The sequence below is a fragment of the Lissotriton helveticus genome, chromosome 4_1 (genome assembly GCF_964261635.1).
Source record: "Lissotriton helveticus chromosome 4_1, aLisHel1.1, whole genome shotgun sequence".
Classification (NCBI taxonomy): Eukaryota; Metazoa; Chordata; class Amphibia; order Caudata; family Salamandridae; genus Lissotriton; species Lissotriton helveticus.
This window is the reverse complement of record NC_136063.1, coordinates 384,419,771-384,441,208: the sequence shown is the minus strand read 5'-3', so window position 1 is coordinate 384,441,208 and position 21,438 is coordinate 384,419,771. Positions and strand designations below refer to the sequence as shown.

At 43.8% G+C, this 21,438-nt stretch overlaps 1 protein-coding gene across 6 annotated transcripts in view; it reads left to right on the top strand.

Moving 5' to 3' along the window:
• OXR1 (oxidation resistance 1) overlaps positions 1-13,663 on the top strand; it is a 1,544,927-nt gene extending 1,531,264 nt beyond the window's left edge. For all 6 annotated transcript variants that reach the window (XM_078686888.1, XM_078686887.1, XM_078686886.1 and 3 more), the window contains one exon: positions 12,257-13,663. In XM_078686888.1, coding sequence (XP_078543014.1) covers positions 12,257-12,392 — 136 coding nt within the window. In that variant the 3' untranslated portion in view covers positions 12,393-13,663. The remainder of the gene's footprint in view (positions 1-12,256) is intronic.
• Positions 13,664-21,438: the final 7,775 nt, after the last annotated feature.

The window sequence follows — 21,438 nt, the reverse complement described above, 5'->3', positions numbered from 1 at the left end:
TTCGGTGCCGAAGCCTCCCTCCGCACAAAAAGATCGGCCTCCTGTAGAGGCCTTATTTCATCCAGACCCTGCACAAAAGATTCTAGCTAAAGACCCAATCACTGGACAGCTAACTTTAGCTACAAAAAGCGACCACTGGATACACCAGCGCCAGCTCCTCATTCAAAGAAAAAGGACATGGCTACCTCGCCTTTAGGACTTCCTTCCCCTCCTCCTCCACATATACCATCACCACCTGCTTCCCTACCACAACATTCCCCTGCATCCTCTATCATACCAGATGATGACAATAGGGATGATAGCTCTGATGATGTAGGGGCTAACATAGATGATCCATCTATTCCTCTAGGCTCACCTGACCCGTGGGATAATTATAACACCCCAGACGTCCCAAATGTCCCTCAAGATGACATATGCCCCTCAAGGCCTTCCCCACCAGAAGACACTATGGGTTTTAATCAGTTGATACACAGCGCGCCGCAATATCATGGAGTAGATATGCATACAGACCCTGTAGATGAAGACTTTCTAATGGATACCTTTGATAATGCACAAAGGTCCTCATCCATTTTACCAATGCTTAAAGGAGTGATTAAGCATGCTCCTGAAGTCTTCAAGGACCCAGTTAGAACTCTGGTCATTAACCCTTGAATAGAGAAAAAGTATAAAGCTGCCCCTTCAGACCCAGCATATATTAAAGGTCCAGTACCACTAGACTCACTTGTAGTTTCCAATGCACGCAAGAGAGAAAACTCACAAACATCAGGTGAAGCTGCACCACCAGATAAAGAGTCTAAGCTACTTGACGCATCAGGGAAAAGAACTGCATCTCACTCAGCAAACATGTGGCGTATTGCCAATACACAAGCATTATTGGCCAGATATGACAGGGCCCATTATGACGAATTAGAATCACTAATGCGACACCTCCCTGATAAATGCAAAGATAGAGCAAATGAGCTTATTCAAGAAGGAGAAAATATTACAAACACCTCTATTCGGTGTGCACTTGATGCAGCGGACACCGCCTCCAGGGCAGTTAACACCAGTGTTTTATTACGTAGACATGCCTGGCTACGCATATCCGGGTTCAAACCTGAAGTCCAAAGTGCTATTCTTAATCAACCCTTCGATGAGCAACACTTATTCGGACCCAATGTAGATGTATCACTTGAAAAAATGTAAAAGGATACAGATACAGCCAAATCTATGGGAGCCCTGCAGTCGCAGGCTCCCAGACTTTCATTTCACCGCTCATCTTATCGAGGTGCCACCAGGGGATACTCCTCAGACACACCTTCTACCTCATACAAAGCCCCTACACAATCCACATATAGTAAGGGCTACCAAAGGGGAGGTTACAGGGGTAACAATAACAAAGGCAGAGGTAAAAACAACAACTCCCGCTCTGCCTCTACCACTGCCCAATGACTCCCCTTCCCTTCCCCCGTCCCATTCCACTCCTGTCGGGGGAAGACTACAACAATACCTACCAGCCTGGGAAAACATTACATCAGACAGGTGGGTGCTTCAAATAATTCAATCAGGTTACTGTCTAGAGCTAACATCCAACCCCCCAAACATACCACCCAAGCAGCGTCCAATGTCACAAGAACATTTAACACTGCTCAGACAGGAAGTAATATCCGTCCTGCAGAAAAATGCAATAGAAATAGTCCCAAAGCATCAGCAAAACAAAGGAGTATACTCCCTTTATTCTCTAATCCCAAAGAAGGAAGGATCTCTAAGACCTATCCTAGACTTCAGACCTCTAAACATTTACATACAGTCGGATCATTTTCATATGGTCACACCAACAAGTCCTTCCACTCCTGTTACAAAACGACTTCCTTGTCACTCTAGATCTCAAGGACACCTACTTCCACATTCTCATCCACACAGCACACAGAAAATATCTCAGATTTGTGCTAGACGGCCAGCACTACCAATTCAAAGTGCTCCCATTCGGAGTCACAACAGCGCCAAGGGTGTTTACCAAATGCCTAGCAGTAGTAGCAGCACACTTAAGAAGACAACATGTTCACGTCTTCCCTTCCCATACCTAGACGATTGGCTCATAAAAGCCAGCTCATACAGCCAGTGTGTACAACACACTCAGGCTACTATTCAACTGCTTCACGACTTGGGATTCACAGTAAATCACACCAAGTCACATCTGCAACCTTCACACATACAATAATATCTCTGCGCTACAATAAACACCCAACTAACACTAGCCTATCCCTCTCCAAACAGGATAACAAGTGTACAAACTCTCCTAACAAAATTCAAACTGCAACACTCGCTTCCAGCTCGAGTGTTCATGCAGCTCATAGGAATGATGGCATCTTGCATATTTATAGTACCTCACGCAAGACTGCAAATGTGTCCACTTCAAGAGTGCCTAGCACGCCAATGGAACCAGGCTCGTGGTCAATTAACAGACCTAGTGTTGATAGACAGTCGGACTCATCGCTTTCTGCAATGGTGGAGCACCAAAAAACTTTCAAAGGGCCGACCGTTCCTAGAGCCATTTCCTCAGATAATCCTGACAGCGGACGCATCGCTCTCCGGCTGGGGAGCTCACCTACTGCATCACACCATGCAAGGCAGGTGGACACCGCAACAAAAGTTACTCCACATCAACCACTTGGAGTTACTAGCTGTTTTCCTAGCCCTAAAAGCATTCCTAAAACAAGTATCAGGCAAAGCTGTCTTAGTCCGCACAGACAATATGACAGCCATGTACTGCATAAACAAACAAGGGGAAACAAACTCTCTGCAGCTCTCTGTTAGCTCAGCAGAAAAATCTTCCTCTTAGCCCAACACGTTCCAGGAGTACAAAACATCATGGCTGATCTACTAAGTCGACAGACACAGCAGATCCACGAGTGGGAACTTAATCCACAAGTTCTTCAACCGTTCTTTCAAATGTGGGGACAACCTCAGATAGACCTCTTCGCAACCCACGAAAACGCAAAATGCCCAAACTTCGCCGCCAGATATCCACACCCGCTGTCCAAAGGCAAAGCGATATGGATGAACTGGTCTGGAAAAATTGCGTACGCTTTTCCTACTCTCCCACTACTTCGGTTAGTGATACGCAAGCTACAGCAACATTCCTGAACACTCATTCTACTTGCTCCAACTTGGGCCAGACAACCATGGTACACCACACTGCTGCAACTATCGGTGGTACCACACGAAAAACTAAGCTTATTTCCACGTCTCTTGACACAGAACCATGGAGAGATCAGACACCCGGACCCAGCTCAGCTCAACCTAGCTATCTGGCTCCTGAAGTCATAGAGTTGGTTACCTCAACCTTCCTCCAGAATGCATGAACGTTATGAAAGAAGCCAGACGTCACACTACGAGAGCATGTTATGCTGCTAAGTGGAAACGATTTGTAATATACTGTCAAAACAACCACATAAATCCTTTAGATGTGTCTATTCAACACATCATAGGATACCTATTACACCTTCAAAAGTGTAATTTAGCTTACACGTCTATCAGACTACACCTTGCTGCCATTGCAGCATATTTACAAAATAGACAACATCTATCTCTGTTTAGAGTACCTGCTATAAAAAGCTTTGATGGAAGGACTCAAAAGAATAATCCCTCCCAGAACACCACCTTCACCAGTGTGGAACTTAAACATTATTCATACACGGTTAATGGGACCTCCCTTTGAACCGTTACATAAATGGGAATTACAATTCCTAACTTGGAAAGTAGCTTTCTTAGTAGCTATTACTTCTCTCAGAAGAGTCCGTGAACTACAAGCATTTGACATTCAAGAACCCTTTTTACAAATGCGTCATAACAAAGTGGTTCTACGCACTAATCCTAAATTCCTTCCAAAAGTCATTTCACCATTTCATCTAAATCAATCTGTTGAACTGCCCGTTTTTTTCGCGCAGCCACAAACAGTCGCAGAAAGAGCTCTACAAACCTTAGACATCAAAAGAGCATTACTGTACTACATCGAAAGGACACAAACTTTTCGTAAAACTAAACAACTTTTTGTGTCTTTTTCACCACCACATAAAGGCAACCCCATATCAAAATCTGGGATAGCTAGGTGGTTTGTTAAATGCATACAAATATGTTACCAGAAAGCCAAACGTGCGTTATCAATTCCTCCAAAAGCCCATTCTACAAGGAAAATGGGGGCTTCAATGGCATTCTTAGGGAACATTCCCCTAGATATATGAAAAGCAGCTACATGGTCTACACCGCACACATTCACAAAACATTATTGTGCAAACTAAAGAACAAGCCACTGTGGGCCAGGCTGTACTAAAAACTCTGTTTCAAACTACTGCAACGGATACTGGTGCAGCTCATATGCCTCGAACGGAAAATGCTACTTACCAGTATGCATCTGTTCTTGGCATGTAGAGCTACAGAGTTACACACGCCTCCCCGGCTACGGGTATGTGTTCCAGTATTATCTTAATTAGATACAAATCAAATGGACATCACTGCTTCTTGTAAAGCTCCATCACTTCCCTAATGGCAAAAAACAATCAATGGAGCCGATGCCCATGAGCAGTATCATCCAAAGGAGGAGTCACCTATCCCGTGACTTCCAAAGACTTTTCTACAACAAAACAAACTGCAAACATCCGGGCCCAACACTAGGTGGCCATCTATTCACAGTGTGTAACTCTGCAGCTCTACATGCCAAGAACAGATGCATACTGGTAAGTAGCATTTTCCTTTTGGTGGATACTCTACCTGCAGATGCCTTACCATTTCCACTCACCTCCATGTCTTAAGGGATAGTCATAATATAATTATCACTAAGGTTTGAAGTTAGTTGCTGCTCAGCACTTATCAGAATTGATGTCGTGCTCATTCTGCACGCCCTGTTCTGAAAAAATGGATTGCAATTGATATCTGCATGCGGGATGGACGCTTTATGACTCTAGTAATGTCACCATAGTGTTTCTAGTGCCGTCAAAGATCCAGCGGCATCTTCTGGCATCAAAGAACTACTGCACATGTCTCTAGATCCAGTCTAACGCTTGACATATTCTGAAGGTGAAAAATCTGCAGGTGGATAGTGTGCACCAAAAAGAGTGGTATTGAAGTAAACAACTTTCTTATTTACCCACGAAACGAGAATTACACTTGTATTTATTTATAAAGGTTATATAGCGCAAACAAGATCCCGAGGGATATCAGAGCACTTTACAGTATAATGGGAGGAAGGACATTAATGCAATACCCACGTCAAGTAGTAGGGAAAAAAACAGGAATGGTCGCATTAGCCGCTCAGACATTTTTTTTACTTCCAGCTTCCCAAAGTACGTAGTAACAATATCACCACTTTAAAAAACCTCCCTGACATCCTCCTGAGTATAGTCTCCAACATTTATCTTCTACGAATAAATCACAAAAAACTATTTTAAACTGTTCTCAGTAACACCACTGTTGCTAATACACATTTTATTTAAAATAACGTACGTAGATACATTATCAGTACAATTTTGAAATCATGCACCTTTTGATTCCTTTAATGGTCTAACTTTAGTTTGAGATGTACTAGTGTCTTTTTAGCGGAGGAAATTTTTTCATTTGGACCTAAAAAAAATACCCTTAAAGCTTAGTCAAGCCCTCTTTTGATGCAGTGTCATTTGCATTGTTGCTTACAAATTTATTGTGGATTAGTAATTCGCCTGTATGCAGTTAAATCTGTATTTCACAAGGTGTGCAATGTTAGCCAGCATGCCATGTGCTCCATGTCAAAGTTTTAATAATGGTCTTTTTAGTGATGCTCTACGAATATTCCCCGCTCTTCTATATAACGGTGATTGCGGTATGCTTTATCGTGACAACCGGTCTGGTACTCGGATGGTTGGGACTGCGAGCTGCTGTATTTTGTGTGCTCTTCCTGTCACCTCTCGCGGAACCCGCTCCGCGGGTCCCGCATCGTGTGGGACTTTGTCACTACACCCTTGTCGACGTTTGGCTGAGGAGGAATCAACTGCACGCCTGATTTAACATCTTGGGGCGTTTGCTGGAGCAGGGCTGCGAGCGAGGGTGGGCGCAGGACTACAAGTCCCAGGAGCGCCCGCCCGTCTCCATTGTCAACACCTGAGACGCTCTCCCTGCAGGCTCCTCCCCACCACTACCACTGTAAACCCCCGTGGAACCGGTACATCGTTGGAATCCTCTTTCTTCGGTTGCAAAGGTTGGGACTGCGAGCTGCTGTATTTTGTGTGCTCTTCCTGTAACCTCTCGCGGAACCCGCTGTGCGGGTCCCGCTTCGTGTGGGACTTTGTCACTACACCCTTGTCGACGTTTGGCTGAGGAGGAATCAACTGCACGCCTGATTTAACATCTTGGGGCGTTTGCTGGAGCAGGGCTGCGAGCGAGGGTGGGCGCAGGACTACAAGTGCCAGGAGCGCCCGCCCGTCTCCATTGTCAACACCTGAGACGCTCTCCCTGCAGGCTCCTCCCCTCTCACACAGATCCTATGATTCAACAGACTGGTCCCGCTGAGCGGGAGCGCGCCGGGAGAAACCCGGGACAAGGGCGGGACCGTCTGTGGCCGTCAGGGGCCGAAGGAGGCCGGGCTGGGCCCCCTCGCTGACATTTACATCACTGGTATTCCGCTTTATTAACAGTGTGCTCTGTAAGTCATTTGGTTATCTAAAGTGTTCCATAGTTTTTTTTTTTGAAAGTGTAAGAGATTTTACACTACGTCCTCTTCTTCTAGTAGTACCACTTTGGTGCCTCTCTTGAATGAGGCAGGGCCTGCAATTATGGGCCCTTTGGACAAATATTTTAATTGATTAATCCAAGACATTGACAAGGAAATTGCCCTGGCGGAAAGACGTGCGGAACGCAGGTTATCCATTGAACTTTTGAAAAACCTAGTAGAAAAACGTCCCTCACAAAGCTTTCCGGCACTGGTTACCCCTTTATCATCTACAACACTCCCAGTTGTATCGGAAACATCCTACCCCTTTCCTCCAACTATAGAGCCACTGGTTGTCTTGTCTTTAGAATCTGACACTCCTACTTTGCCTGAAATCGCTTCTAGCACCCCTATTGAATCACCTACTGGTCAGCTATGTATGGCCCAACCTAGTGTATTAACCCTCGTAGTACAATCTAAACCTTGTCCTAAAAGGAAGAGGAGTGCGGCTCCAAGGAAATGTTATGCCCCAAAACCCCAGAGAAAAATCGGAAAAGTGGGAACATGTACACACCCACAGGAATCTGCTGGGAGTAGTCCTAGTGGGGCATTGACGGGAGAGGAGGAAGTTGTTCCAGTAAGTCCAGCCCCTATAGCGATAGTGCCGCCTGAGGCACTACCGTCCATTCCGCCACTGTTCCCTGAGTTGGAGAGACTGATGAGGTCCCTTCTGACTCCTATAGAGGATCGAGTTAAAAAACTAGCGGATCGGTTAGATCACTTTGAGCAGGCCAGTCTGGATAACTTCTTCTCCACAAAATTATTAATTAAGTCCCATTTTAGGACGGGAGAGAGTAGGAACCCCCAGCAACCTGTCGGGCAGGACGAAAGTGTTCCTATGGTTGAATTGCACCCTCCCGTGGTTAGGACTGTAATTGGGCCTAAGGGAAATGGACAAAGCATCAAGACTAACACCGAACTGCCGGTCACCCTAGGTAGCACTATTGGGGGGGAAACTAAGCTGCCTGACACCGTGGCTAAGGGTAGTAAAGAGTGTCCCAAAAATGCTATTCCTTCAAGTAATAGTACCCAACACCCATCAAGCACCTTGAAATCCTGTCTTGGTCCTGTAGTTGGTAGTAACAACAGCTACAGAAAAAGCAATGGTGCATTGAATAACCCCCAGGCTCCACAAAATGTTCTAATATCCCGTCATGTTGTTCCAGACATTAGCCGCCCCACACCCCCTGTGACGAAGCCTCCCCCCAGGATACCCCCCATGAACCTTACCCCAGATTCCTACCCCTATGTGGCTGTCCTTACCAATGTTCCACCTTTATTGGTAGGACAAAGAGAAACCTTCCAGATGTTAAAAAATAAGGTCATGCACTGGCTAAGGGTTAATAGACCATTGCCCGGGGAAGTTGATGGTTTGATTATCGGGGTAAGACGGATTAATTGGATAGGTTGTACTCCTAAAAATCTGGGGGGGGGGGAGTGTATTGTAATAAATTTTTAAAGATCCAAGGGTGGCAGGTTGGATAACAAGGCCGGGCTGGGGCACCAATAGTGGTGGGGTTGGTATTGGGGTGCCCAATCTGGTGTGAATAATGACCTGGGTAGTTTTAGTTATTTACCCCTGACAGGGATCGTCCCCTTCACTGTGCCTATGTTACGACCAAACTTCTACAACGGTCAAACCTACAATTCCCATGATGGGACGAAAAATTTGGGTTGGGGCTGTTGACCGAAGTCTGGTGATTCCTTGAGTATCGGGGGAGGTGTGATAAAAAGGGGGGACTTATGTGGGAACTCTACTGTGTCTACCTTGGACATAAGCGTGTTCCCAAAAGAAGTGATCACTGGTGGGAATATTGTGAGTTTGAGGGGAAATTGTGGGGTGTGTATGCATAGTTTGGGGGGAGAGGAAGCACTTATAGTAATTACTATCAATTCCCAGGAAACTGACGATAACTCTGTGGACTTTGGGATAGTTCATGAAGGGAATATTGAAAGCCCTACTAATCTACCTTCCACGCTAGTTTCTGAGGTCTGAATCAGAGATGGCCCAATCCCAGGGAAGTTTTTCTCATGGAATATCGCGGGGCTAGGTAGTCTGTTACTGTCCCAAAATTGCATAGATTTTGTTAAGGGGTTTGAAGTGTGTCTATTCCAGGAGACATGGGCTTGCGATCCTATTTTTTTCCCAGGTTACTTAAACTTTTCAATCCCAGCAAGTAGAGGTGCTAGGGGTCGACCTACGGGAGGCCTAACAGTTTGGGTAAAGCAAGGTCTACAAGTTAAAGTAAAAGTCCTGGACTTGGGTTGCAAGGACATCCAATTGCCAAGAATAGCATCGGATAAGTGGGGTGTGGTAGACATTTATAACATTTATGCCAGGGGTACCAACACTGGGAGTTCCCCCACACTAGAGGCCTTGTATACTTTCCTTGAATCACAGTCCCTGGGAAACAGAGTGGTAGTGGCTGGCGACCTAAATAGGACCTTCGAACTGTTGGATAATACGGAGAACCCATTAGGGCAAGAGGAGGACATCCAATGGGGTGTTCCAACCCTAAATTTGGTTCCAGTCAAACGGTGGACGAAGGATATATTACTATTAAATGCTATGTGCCTGGAATACGGCCTGAGAGCCCTAAATGGAAGGACTAAGGGTGACCAGGAAGGTGTTTGTACATTTGACAATGGCTATAGCAAAAGTAGAATAGACTATGTCATTTGTAGCCTTAATTTATGGCAGGGGGTATGTGATATGGAAATCGAGGGTAGATTGGAAAGCGATCACAATCCCCTCTGTGTCACCCACAATTGGTGGACGCCCATGACCGGTTGCTCGCAACCTTGGGATGGAGTATTACCTGTTATGGCCAATGATACGCGTAGACTTAATTGGCCAAGTGTGTTGGCGAATTCGGAATCTATGGACTATATAAGTTCAGAGGTGGATTCTGCAATCGCCGCCATGGAGACAGTGAGCTCTATAATCCCAGGGTCCAGGTTAACCACAGACATACACAACAAGTTTTTTTCCCTCTTAAAACCTCACTTTATGAGACCTTCTAAGGCAAATAGGAAAGTTTTACCCAAACCGACTAGTTGGTTCAACAAGCAGTGTAGGGTAGCCAGACTAGCATTGGGTAGAGCAATTAGAACTAGGGATAGGGCTGTGATCAGTGCAGCCAGGAAGCAATATAATGTTAGTGTTCGCCTGGCTAAGAAAAAGTGGGATGAAGAGTACTGGGATGAATTGCTCGAGGCCTCGGGGGCTAAGGATTCCAGGCTTTTCTGGAAAATTGTGAAGTGGGGTAGAGGCGGCACCCCAAATAAACCAGACAACAACGTCAATGAGGCGGCCTGGGTGGAGTACTTTAAACCCCAGTATGCGGAGACAAAGGAAGTCGTGGCTGTGGAAGCAATTCCAACTGTATTTTGTATTGAAAGTTTGTTTTCCCCTAAAGAAGCGGAATTTGTAATTTGTACCCTACAAGGGGTAGGGCACCGGGTTTAGATGGGATACCCTCCGATGTATTTAAAAATGATAAAGTACGGTGGGCCAGGTATGTGACCCTACTGGGAAATGCCATCGCAATGGGGGCTGCAATCCCAGAAACATGGAAGGGAGTAATTATCATACCCATTTATAAGAAAGGTGATCGGTCACTCCCGGCCAATTATAGGCCAATAAGTTTGATTGCCACTGTCCAAAAAGTGATAGGGAAGATGGTGGTAAACAAACTGATGGACTGGGTAGAGGAGAATAATGCTCTGTCCCCCTACCAGGCAGGTTTCCGGCGGGCGACTAGCACGGTAGACCAAGTATTCCGCTTCACCATGTTGCGGTGGGGGACGGTCTTGCTTGGCGAGGGCAGCCTATATGTCGCCTTTGTTGACTTGCGGGCTGCCTTCGACCTAGTCCCAAGGAGCAAACTCTGGTCAGTTTTGAGCAGAGCGGGGGTTCCACCCGAGTTGCTCACCTTGATCATGAGGTTGCACGAGTGCAACTTTGTTAAAGTCCAGTGGGGGGTGAATGGGGAATCTTCCGTCGACTTCCCGGTCGAACGGGGGGTACGGCAGGGATGTGCAATGGCACCCTTGCTCTTTTCCCTATTCATTAATGGAATCGTGGGTAGGATGTTGGACGTAAGCGTAGATGCTCCCTCGTTAGCGAGCCTCAGGGTCCCGATCCTGATGTTCGCTGACGATACTTTAATTTTGTCCAAAACTCCGGCTGGTTTGCAGCGTGCTCTAAATATATTTGATGTTTTCTGTCGGGAGCACGGCCTAGAAGTTAACGTTGGAAAGACCAAGTTGATGGCTTTTTCCCCAAGGTGCAGACCTCGCCCAAGGATATTCCTGAACAACAGTGAGCTTGAGGTAGTTAGTGTTTTCACCTATCTCGGGGTTGAGATATCAAGTAAGCCAGGTTGGTCTCACCATATAGGAAAGGCGGTTTTGAGGCATCAGCAGATCTCAGGGGCACTTCGGGTGGAGCAATCAAAATCAAAAACCAAGCCTATAAAACCTGTTCTTGTCGTATACGACTCCAAAGCTATAGGGTCAGCCTTATATGGGGCAGAAGTGTGGGGTTTTGGGCGGCTTCTCCCCCTGCAAACATTAGAGAATAGGTTTCTAAGGGGAATTACGGGGCTCCCACAGAGTGCGCCATTAATCCCGCTCGGTCTCGATCTAGGGAGGAGATCTGTTAGCGACCGAGCTCGACTACGGCCTATTCTTTATTGGAGACGCCTCTGGACCACCCCTGAGATTCGGCATTATGCCGACGGGTTTCTAGCCTTAATTAAAGCTGACACCTTCCACAAAATACCATGGTTGAAGAATCTCAGGGTTGCTTTGGGTGAGCTTGGCCTCCCTAATCTCTGGGATAATCCATCTGGGGAAGTATTTCCAAGTAAAAACATTATTAAGACCCTATATTGGGACTACATAGATGGTAGACTCTGGAGAAGTACAACATTTGATACAATGGGCGGGGAGATTCCTGGAAATCAAAATGAGTCCTGTATTAGAACAGTATTGGGACAGTATTACTGCCCCAATGGACAGGAAGTTATTTTTCCAGTTAAGGTCTGGTACCCTTCCCCTGAGATCCCTGACGGGTAGATGGCAGAGCTCGAATACCTCATGCTGCCCGGTGTGCGGTGCAACTAAAGAAAGCATAGGCCACTTTTTATTTTTGTGTGAGGCCTATGCTATCCCGAGTAGAGTATGGTTGGCCCCAGTTTGTCGAAACCTTGGGGCATCTAGTGGTGTTGAGGGGCTAAGAATCATCTGTACATCCACTGATATGCCTATTGTTCTGGGAACAGCAAAGTATTTGGGGTGGGCATGGTCCATCAGGCGGAGGGCTACATCTGTTAAGGTAACCTGATATTTGTTTTAAAATTCTAATTAACCTTTTTATTGATAAAGCTGCACAACTGTTTTAAAAGTATTTACATGTATGAAATAATGATTTTAATTAATGTGTATTTTTAAATGCATGTTTTGTGCTTTTATGAGTATATACCTCGAATAAAGCTTTATTGAAATTGAAATAATGTTTCTCTTTCTTTTCAGAGGGGAATTTGGCCTCTGGCTAGATGGAGATCTTTATCACGGAAGAAGCCATTCTTGTAAAACATTTGGAAATCGTATACTTTCTAAAAAAGAAGATTTCATTGTACAAGATATAGAAATATGGACCTTTGCATAAGTGTATTGTATATATTTGTGTATCTGCAGGATAAAATCCCAAAACTGTGTATTTGTTTGAACAGTTATGTTGGTCCTGAATGAATGATAATGTGACACCTGACCCTAAACCATATTTTATTTTGTTTAATATATTGAATATAACCATTCAGTGGATATATATATATATATATTTTTAAAGATTCAATGTGCGATTCTGACACATTTTGAAATTGGATTAAATTACAATAGTCTGCATTCGTTCTCATTACTTCATTTGTATTTCTGTGTACAATGTAGACCAGGATAAAAGGCATTTTGCACATTCTGTTCATTGTTGGGCCTGCAGGTGTGGGTGGGTCATAGGCACTTGCTGCCTTTATTTGGTGCGCTTGCCTGATGTGGGTGTTCCAAAAAGGAATGCTAATGGCCATTTAGGACTAGCTCATTCAGTCGGAACACAACGTGGTGAGATTGGTTGTTATGAATGTGGTTGGGCATTATAAGGAAAATGGACTAATCTCAAGCCTATTGTAATGTAGTCGGTGTTTTGGATTTGCAAAATTCTTGTCCGGTGATCTCAAGAAACAAATAGCACACTAGAACATCTGTAGTTGGTGTCCTCCTTTGTAGGGAAACATATAATAAGCCTCTGTGGCAATAATGGCTCAAATTCAAAGTGTGTTCTGTGTTACTCAAACAAAATGCTGTTATAAGTGTGACAGTGACTTAATTTGTGCTGAGCTTTCAGCTATTCCAGATGAGCTTTGTACATTATCTGTAAATTAATGTTGAAAAGTAGCTTTGTTCTTATAGAAAAGTGTTGATTGATGGGTTGCTTATAGCACTTTAAAAATATTCTAGAAATGGAATAAAAAGCCAAATGGGTTGGCTTAAGTAGATGTAGTTGTACAATAATTTAACATGTTATATACTTTAAAGAAATAAAATTATTATGAAGAGAGTTTACTGCTATGGTTCCAAAAGGGCAGATATCCTATCTATATAATATGCTAATGCTGAATGTGAATAGAAATACAGGGCATAATTTTCCTTATTTTGTCTATGTATCTCTCTCTCTCCTTATTAGAATTTAGTCTATAGATGAAACGTTTACAAATAATAGGGAAATTGAGTTGTAAATAAAAGCAGCATTTCTCCCCTTTGGTCTTCCACAGCAGTATTATTGTCTTTGTGGTTTCAAGACTAACTATAAAACAATCCTGTAATGGATTTTAAGTACTATAGTTCATAGTGATATATTAAAAATAAAGCAAAAAAAATAAAATAAAACTGACTGGGATGTATTTTCTTGAACTGTTTTCATACTTTCATCAACCACACGACAAGCCCTTTTACTTTTGATTGAACTGTGAAGAATGTAAGATGTTTTCAACTCAGAATCCACCATTTGTAGGAGGTAATGTGTAGGGCGTTTAGCATGTCGAGTTTGGCTTCCAAGAAAGATAATGAATAATTTGACTTAGGATGTGTGATTAAGCAATGAATGGCACAATTCTTGACACCCATACCACTCTGTATCTTAATTGCCTATTGATGGCAGGTTTTTGTGCAGTGCTTTTTTGTGTTCAAGTGTGCTGGATTATCAAATGGGCAGACACCGGTTATCAGAGTTGAGAGATGAAATTATTCACCTGTCTCATTCTATTCAATATATATGAAGTGCTCTGGTTTTCAGTGCTGGAGATAATGGTAATGAAGGTCCATATACACAGTGCAAACCCCACTTCTTTACTTTCCTTCATTTGTTCAGGATCTTGTGGCTTGATAGTGCCAGTGTTTTACTCTTAATGTTTTTCCCCCAATAGCTCTTTATTAGTATTTCTTGGGTAGTTCACATAGACATTGGCATGCAGATATCGATGTAAGTAATGACATCTGTGTAGTGGTAACCGGACATTACGCATTCATGTCTGGTTATAATTGTGAGCTGCTGTTGCTACGAACAAAATAATAACAAACATGTATAACTCGCATCATTGTTGTATCCCAACTACTGTACTCCCAATATCAACTCTTTTTTCAGATTGCTGCGTCCCCCCTTTGTATCTACATCAATTAGTCTGTGTTCTGTGCACATGCCCAGACATTGCAACAGGCCTCTTAGGGCGATGAGTCTGCGTTAACCACGTGGCCGAAATAGGAAAACATATGGTGATCCCTGTCCCTCACTGTTCACAGTACACATGGGGACTAATGGCCAGATTGTGTTCTAATGCGGCTATGTGTTATGACCCATGCCATGTCTGTACACAGTGGCATCTCATCCAACTTGGCCTGAATACCCCATAGTTGTGTGTCCCAGTCTGTTGTGGGTGTGCCCCTCCCCATCTATCGCTGAATGCGAGCCTGAACATTAACTTCTGGGGTGCACCATTTTATCAGTTCTTGGATCCATCTCTAAATTAGGGAAGCCATACTAGCCTTCCAGTTCGCTATGCTCCGTTTTCCCAGAAGCAGTGCTAGGTCCAGGATTTATTTGTGCATTTGGCCTTTGCTGGTCTAGTGAATTTCCCCAGGAAACATCCCTCCACTGTAATGTGCAAGGATCTACCGTTGAGTTCCATCAAAAAGTCCAGTACTATTTTCCAAATGATTGTATATGTATACAGCCTCATACCATATGGAAGAAGTCTGCCTTTGTCGCCTGATATTGTGGACATATTTCTGGGAGCCCAGTGTAAATCTTAGTAAATGTGGCCAGGGACAAATAACTATAGTAGAAATAATTAAGTTGTGAGTATTTGAATCTGAGTTTCTATTCATTGCCTTGGTATATTCCAGAATTCTGTCCTATTCCTTGTCATATATGCCCCTGTCCAGCTTCTGTTTCCATTTCGCTTTGTGTACTCATGGAAGCATGGAATATTGGGGCTAATGTCCCGTGACCGCAGGTAACTGCTTTCCTGCCTACCCCGTGTGTCAGTAGAGTTAATAGTGCCTCATCTTTCACAAGCTCAGTTGTTCCCAGCTCCCAGGTGAAGTCCAGCACTGCCATCATGGTCCCTTAGGAAAACGTTGAGGGATCCACGGAAGCCATACCTCCTTGGTCTCCTTCGGATGTCTAATTTTCAGAAATGTCTGAGTTAGGTAGGTTTCCATAGATGGCCGCCGAGCCGAACCAAAAACGCAGATGCCCCCCTTGCAAAACCAGGTTGTTTTGTGATAGATAATTTTGAAGTCTCCACAATATGTGTTGGGCCATTTCCTGCGGCGGGTACTTGGTCAACCCACACAAGTGAGGTACCATTTTTATCGGGACACCTGGAGTAACGCTGGGTGGTAGGAAATTTGTGTCAGCCTGGTGATCCCACAACCTTTCCACACAAAAATGTGTGAATATTTAGATTTTTCATCTACGTTTTATGCTCGCAGGGCATTCTGGTTGGGAAAAGGTTGAGGGATCCATGCAAGCCATACCTCCTTGGACTTCCCTGGCAGTCTAGTTTTTAGAAATGTCTGGGTTTACGTAGGTTTCCCTAGTTGGCCACAGAGTCCGGGACAAAAACCGCAGGTGATTCCCTTGCAAAAGCAGGTTGTTTTTCAATAGATCATTTTGATGGCTCCTCAATACATTTTGTGCTCTTTCCTTATGCTGGTTCTTGCCTCACCCACTCAAATTTGGTACCATTTTTATTGGAAGACTTGGGGGAATGCTGGGTGGGTGGAAGTTTATGGCTACCTGCAGATTCCAGAACTTTCCATCACAGAAATGTAAGGCTATTTTTTTTTTCAGAGTTTGAGGTCTGGAAGGGATTCTGGGCAACATAACCTGCTGGGAGCCACACAAGTCACCCCATCCTGGGTTCCCCATCGATGTCTATTTTTCATAAATGTACAGGTTTTCTAGGTTTCCCCAGGTGCCGTCTGAGCTAGGGTCCAAAATCCACAGTTATGCACAATGTGAAACAAGCATTTGCAATGCAGTAGGTCTCGCATTTGTGAGAGTTTAAGCAATTGGTATTGTAAATGCAATGCCTTTTATATATCTGTTTTGATAATTAACACACAAATAAAAGGCAGTGTCATTTACAATACCAAAAGCTCAAACACTTGTAAATGCGAGACGTATTGCATTTCAAAGAAGCAGCCGCCATTGTCCCGGGCTGCTTGGAAAGTGAAAGTGGGCATGGTGCACTGAATGTTGCAGGAAAGCATGTTGTGGGTGTAGTAGGTGAAACTCACAAAAGAAAATAGTGCTTACAGACTAAATAGGACGTACCATGTAACAAAGTAAAAGGGCCAGTCCTCTTGAAGACAAGGAGGGACCAACAAGCCTAATAATGATCGAAACCAGCATTTAAAAAGGACAATGACACAAGCCAATGACAAATGTGGGCGGGGCTTCAAGTCCATACTCCAATACAGCATGCCTCGCAGAGCAGCACTTGCGCTGCCCAGGCTCGACCTAAAAAGGTCTATGGCTCCAAAACCATGCAATGCCATCAAGCACTTTAGATCAATCAAAGGCACCTTCAAAGACAGTGTGTTTAACGCTTTCTTGAGTCATATGTACTCAGCCATGTTTCTCATATTCTTCAGAAGCTTGTTGCAGTCCTCTCTGGCGGTAGCAAGAGGTTTGCTCCGATCAGCCTAATCTGTTAAACTTTTTAGAGGCAAAGGAGATGTTTTTTTTTAATGCCATACCTGGGAAGGCTTCCCAGATTTCTCAGCCAGCCATTTCGGTGTCTTGTCATGCATAGTTTGTATAAGTTCAAGGGATCTGACTTTAATCCATTATGCTAGAGGCTGCCAATGTCATTTTCTCAATGCATGTGAAACTTGTGCCCATCAGGGATGTTTAAGTACTGTGCTTGCCCCAGAATTTTGCAAGAGCTGAAGTTTCTTGATGATGGCATTAAATGTCTTTTAGTGTAGTAGTTTAGTTCTCCAGGGGATGTTTTATGTCCTGCAAAAACAGCACCAACACTGAGCATTTGAGAGCGAAGCTAAATATGTTTGGACGTACTGCAGCAGCATATGGCAGAGGAGCCATTGTGTCGACATGGGGGATCAGTGACGTTAAAGTAGGGAGGGGTTGGTAGAGAAGGCATTAGAAGTGGGGGAGCCAACAAATAAGGCGAGCCGAGCCAAGGGTATGGCTTAGCTCTTAGAGGCCGTGAACGACCCAAGCCCTGAAAATAGTTGACATGTAAATATTACAACAAACATTGTGTAACATATGATAAAGAATCCTTAAAATTTGAAAAAGTGTATTTCTTTAAAATGTTGAAGCTTTGACATTATTAGGTCACATTATGGAATTGCACTGAGAAGTACTTATTGAAAGTGCTAATTTTTAAACATCAACCTAGATCCAGTCCCTGGTGACAGTGCATGGTTTAAGAGGCAAGAAAGTAGCCATGTGAACCCTGTATGTGGCCCAGTAGGCTATAGACAAAGCAACATTATAGCCTATTAAACCAAAGAGTAGTTTTTTGTACAGCTGGAATTCTGAACTCAAGTCTATGAAAGGTGCGTTCATATGCGATAGTGAAGAAAAAAGGAGGATGAGTAAAATATATTATTTGTCTACAATCACACAATTTGATTGAGCGGGGAAGCCGTGAATAATCCAGGTTTTCTGGTTTCACTTTGTACAAATCAGCCATTAAACCGGTTCTCTCCTTTTTACCTCAACTGTTGATGCTTTGTTTTTACAGCTTTTATGCATTTGGACAGAGCAAGGTTGGCACGCAGAAGCCACATGAAAGCTCGTTATGGGCTCACGGTTTCAAAAAGACTTCAAGCTGTGCCTGAGGAAGGATTCAGTCTGGCTCGAGCTTTCAGCTGCTCTACCACCTCTAGTATGCATGAGTGACTGTAGTTTAGTTTAATGTATTTTGTCCATATAGCCTACTTTACAGGTATTACTTCTTGCGCGGGGGAACTGGAAGCTGAATCGCGCAAGGGAGCGGTGGACCGTGGCGCAAGCAAGGTAAATGGACCCTTTGACTGATGTTAGTTTAATTAAAGACCACAATTTTCCGGTTTAAAGCCACCTATTGCACCAATGGTGACTACGCCTCTGCGGAGACTTGGGGTTTGCTATGTGCCTTGCTAACAAACTTCCAACTTGGTGCGTCTACTCCCATCCCCACCGTATTCTAGAGTGCTGACTGCAACAAAAACGGATCTCGCTCAAGTCGGAAAAAGTAGCCCATCAGCACTTCGTAGAATCTATTTCTGACCACGCCGCATTCCATCCAAGTTGCGTGAGCAAGAAGTGGAAGCTCTTCCGTGAAGTGTGCGGCCTCGGGTGACTGGATCCGGTTTGCCAGGCGCTGTAGCACCGCCATATTTTGAAGCTACAAGAAACTCAACTTAAACACAGGATGTTGTTATGCGACAGCGATGAATTGTAGCCTTAATATCGAAAGCATTCCCCCGCTCAGTAATGACAAACTCCACGTTTCCTTGGCACCAAAGGTGCACGCAGTACAATTTGTTTATTACTTTTATTTAAAACATTTGGAAAGCTGGACAAGATCAAATGCATCAGAGTGCGGTACAATAAAATATATACATTCATTAGGAAACAAAAGACAAATGTTCAAAATATGCGGAAAAAATATCCAAATGCGTTCAAAAACAGGCTAAAACCTTCAACTCTTTCCTAACAACTATGTAATAAGCATTTCCAATACATTAGATCTCGCATTTACGAGAGTTTAAGCTATTGTCATTTACAATGGCAGTAGCTCAATCTCTTGTAAATGCGAGACCTCGGACGCCATTGTCACGGGCTGCTTGAAAGTGAAATCGGGGAAGGCACGCCATGCTTGCAGTAGGAGAAACCCATTAAAGTAAAGAGTGCTTGCAAACTAAATAAGGCATGCCTTGTCAAATCCGAAGGGGCTAGTCGCCATGGGTGTTTACAAATGCAGGCAAGGCGGTACCAAGGAGGGACTAACAACAACTCGCAAGCCAGTGTTTACGAAGGACAATGACGCAAGCCAATGAAAAATGTGTGGAGAGTGGGTGGGGCTTCTCTCCAATGCTCTACTACAGCAGTCTCGCAGAGCGAGTAGTGTATGTGCGCTGCCGCTAGGCTTGACCTATAAAGGGTCAGTTTTCACTGGAAAAATGTGTTTTGTCCACGTTGGGGTTTGGGCCGTTTCCTGTCATGGGCACTAGGCCTACCCACACAAGTGAGGTACCAGTTTTATCGGGAGACTTGGGGGAACACAGAATTGTACAACAGTGTTAATACCAATTGACTTTCTATGCATTTCTGCTTTCAAATGTAAACCATGTGTAAAAAAGATGTCACTTTAAACAATGTCCTCTAATTCAAATTCCAGTATGGGTACCCATGATTTCGGGGATGTGCAAATAACTATTGCTTCTAAACTCTATATTTTGTTCCCATTTCAGAAATATATAGGCGTCCTTGATACCTATTTTTCACTCTTTATATTTTACCAAATGAATTGCTATATACCCGTTACACAGTAAAAACCTATTGCAAGGCGCAGCTCAGTTATTAGCTCTGGGTACCTCGGGTACTTGGTGAACTTACAAGTTCTATTCATCACCACAACCATAAGGGTCCTGTGGATGAAGTGGCATATTGCTTTCAAACATCTGCCATACTTAGTAGTTACAGGTGAACACATTGGAACAAACTGCTTGGTTTTTTTTTCAACTCCATTTCAATATTTTATTATTTCAACTGTTAGTTTCCAAAGGAAAACCTTGATGGATCTACACAAATTACCCCTTGCTAAATTCAGAATTGTGTCTACGTATCAGAAATATATAACTTTCTGGGATCCATTATTGCTTCCACACCCATTTCTACCACTAACTGGAAGAAGGTTGAAAGCCCAAAAAATAGGCTATGGCCCATAAGACTGCGTAGAAAATGTTGGTTTTCTGACAAAAGTCTGCCTGTTCCTGAAAGCTGGGAAGATTGTGATTTCAGCACCACAAACCCTTTGTTGATACCATTTGCAGAGGAAAAAAAGCAGACGCTTTCTTCTGCACAATCCCGGGGCACCTTTAGAATCCCCAGGGTGTTAAAAGAAAAGGACACCAATTTGACGTGGATACCTTATGTGGAAAAAAGTTACAGGGGCCTTCGCACGAAGTACCCCAAATTGCCCAAAAAAGTTTAGCACGGGGGAATGCCTAGCAGCAATGGGATTAATGCATAGTCTAATAAAAACAAATACCGCCTTATGCCATTCCTCCCCAAATTCTCCTATGCTAGGGAAAGGATCCAAATTAATCCAGTGACGTATATTTACAGTTTATATTGTCTTCACAATGAGACCATCAACTTGAAGCAACTAATTATTTTAATTGTTGTGCACACTCACCTTATGAATATCCCTCTTGCATTTAGACTGGTCGGAAAAACGTTTCCACAGCAATAGCTCTCCCGTGCATCTAGGCTGTGTCATGTTGTTTCAGCTGCATCTCTGACTGCCGACATAATGATATCCGAGTATATTTTGTGTCTTCTTTTATCATGCCTCATTAATATTGGGCCAAAGCTTTCTCATTGCTTCACAGACACAATTCCTCAGCATTGTGACGGTGAGTAGGCCAAACATCTGTTCCAAAGATATGAAGGTTTTAACCCTACTGAAGACACCGCATGAAAATATCCTTGTCAGACTACATGGCCTCTGCATGTGGTATTTGGGCTCAGAGCACAACGCCACGGTCTGCAACTCATGTGCATTGATGTAACAAAAAGCCACCGGAGAGCAGGAAGCCAAGCTGGTTTTGCAGAAGGCCCACAGGAATGTGTTGAAACATGCCTCTTGCATGAGCAAAACGACTCGGCAGGCTGGCGGAGCACTGGAACGTGTACAAACCTTTGTAACACGATATATACAATATAAAAACGTACCAGAGCTATCGCGTGTAAAGAAGAGGACTAAGCGACCATAGGATATATGTGTATTAATACAAAACTCGGTATACAGGAATAAAGAAGGATTGTGGGACATATGGAGAGGGTGATTATGAAGGCCATTCTGGATGAATGAGCAAGTGCCAACAGATAAAATCTTCCAAAAGTGACATATAAAAGA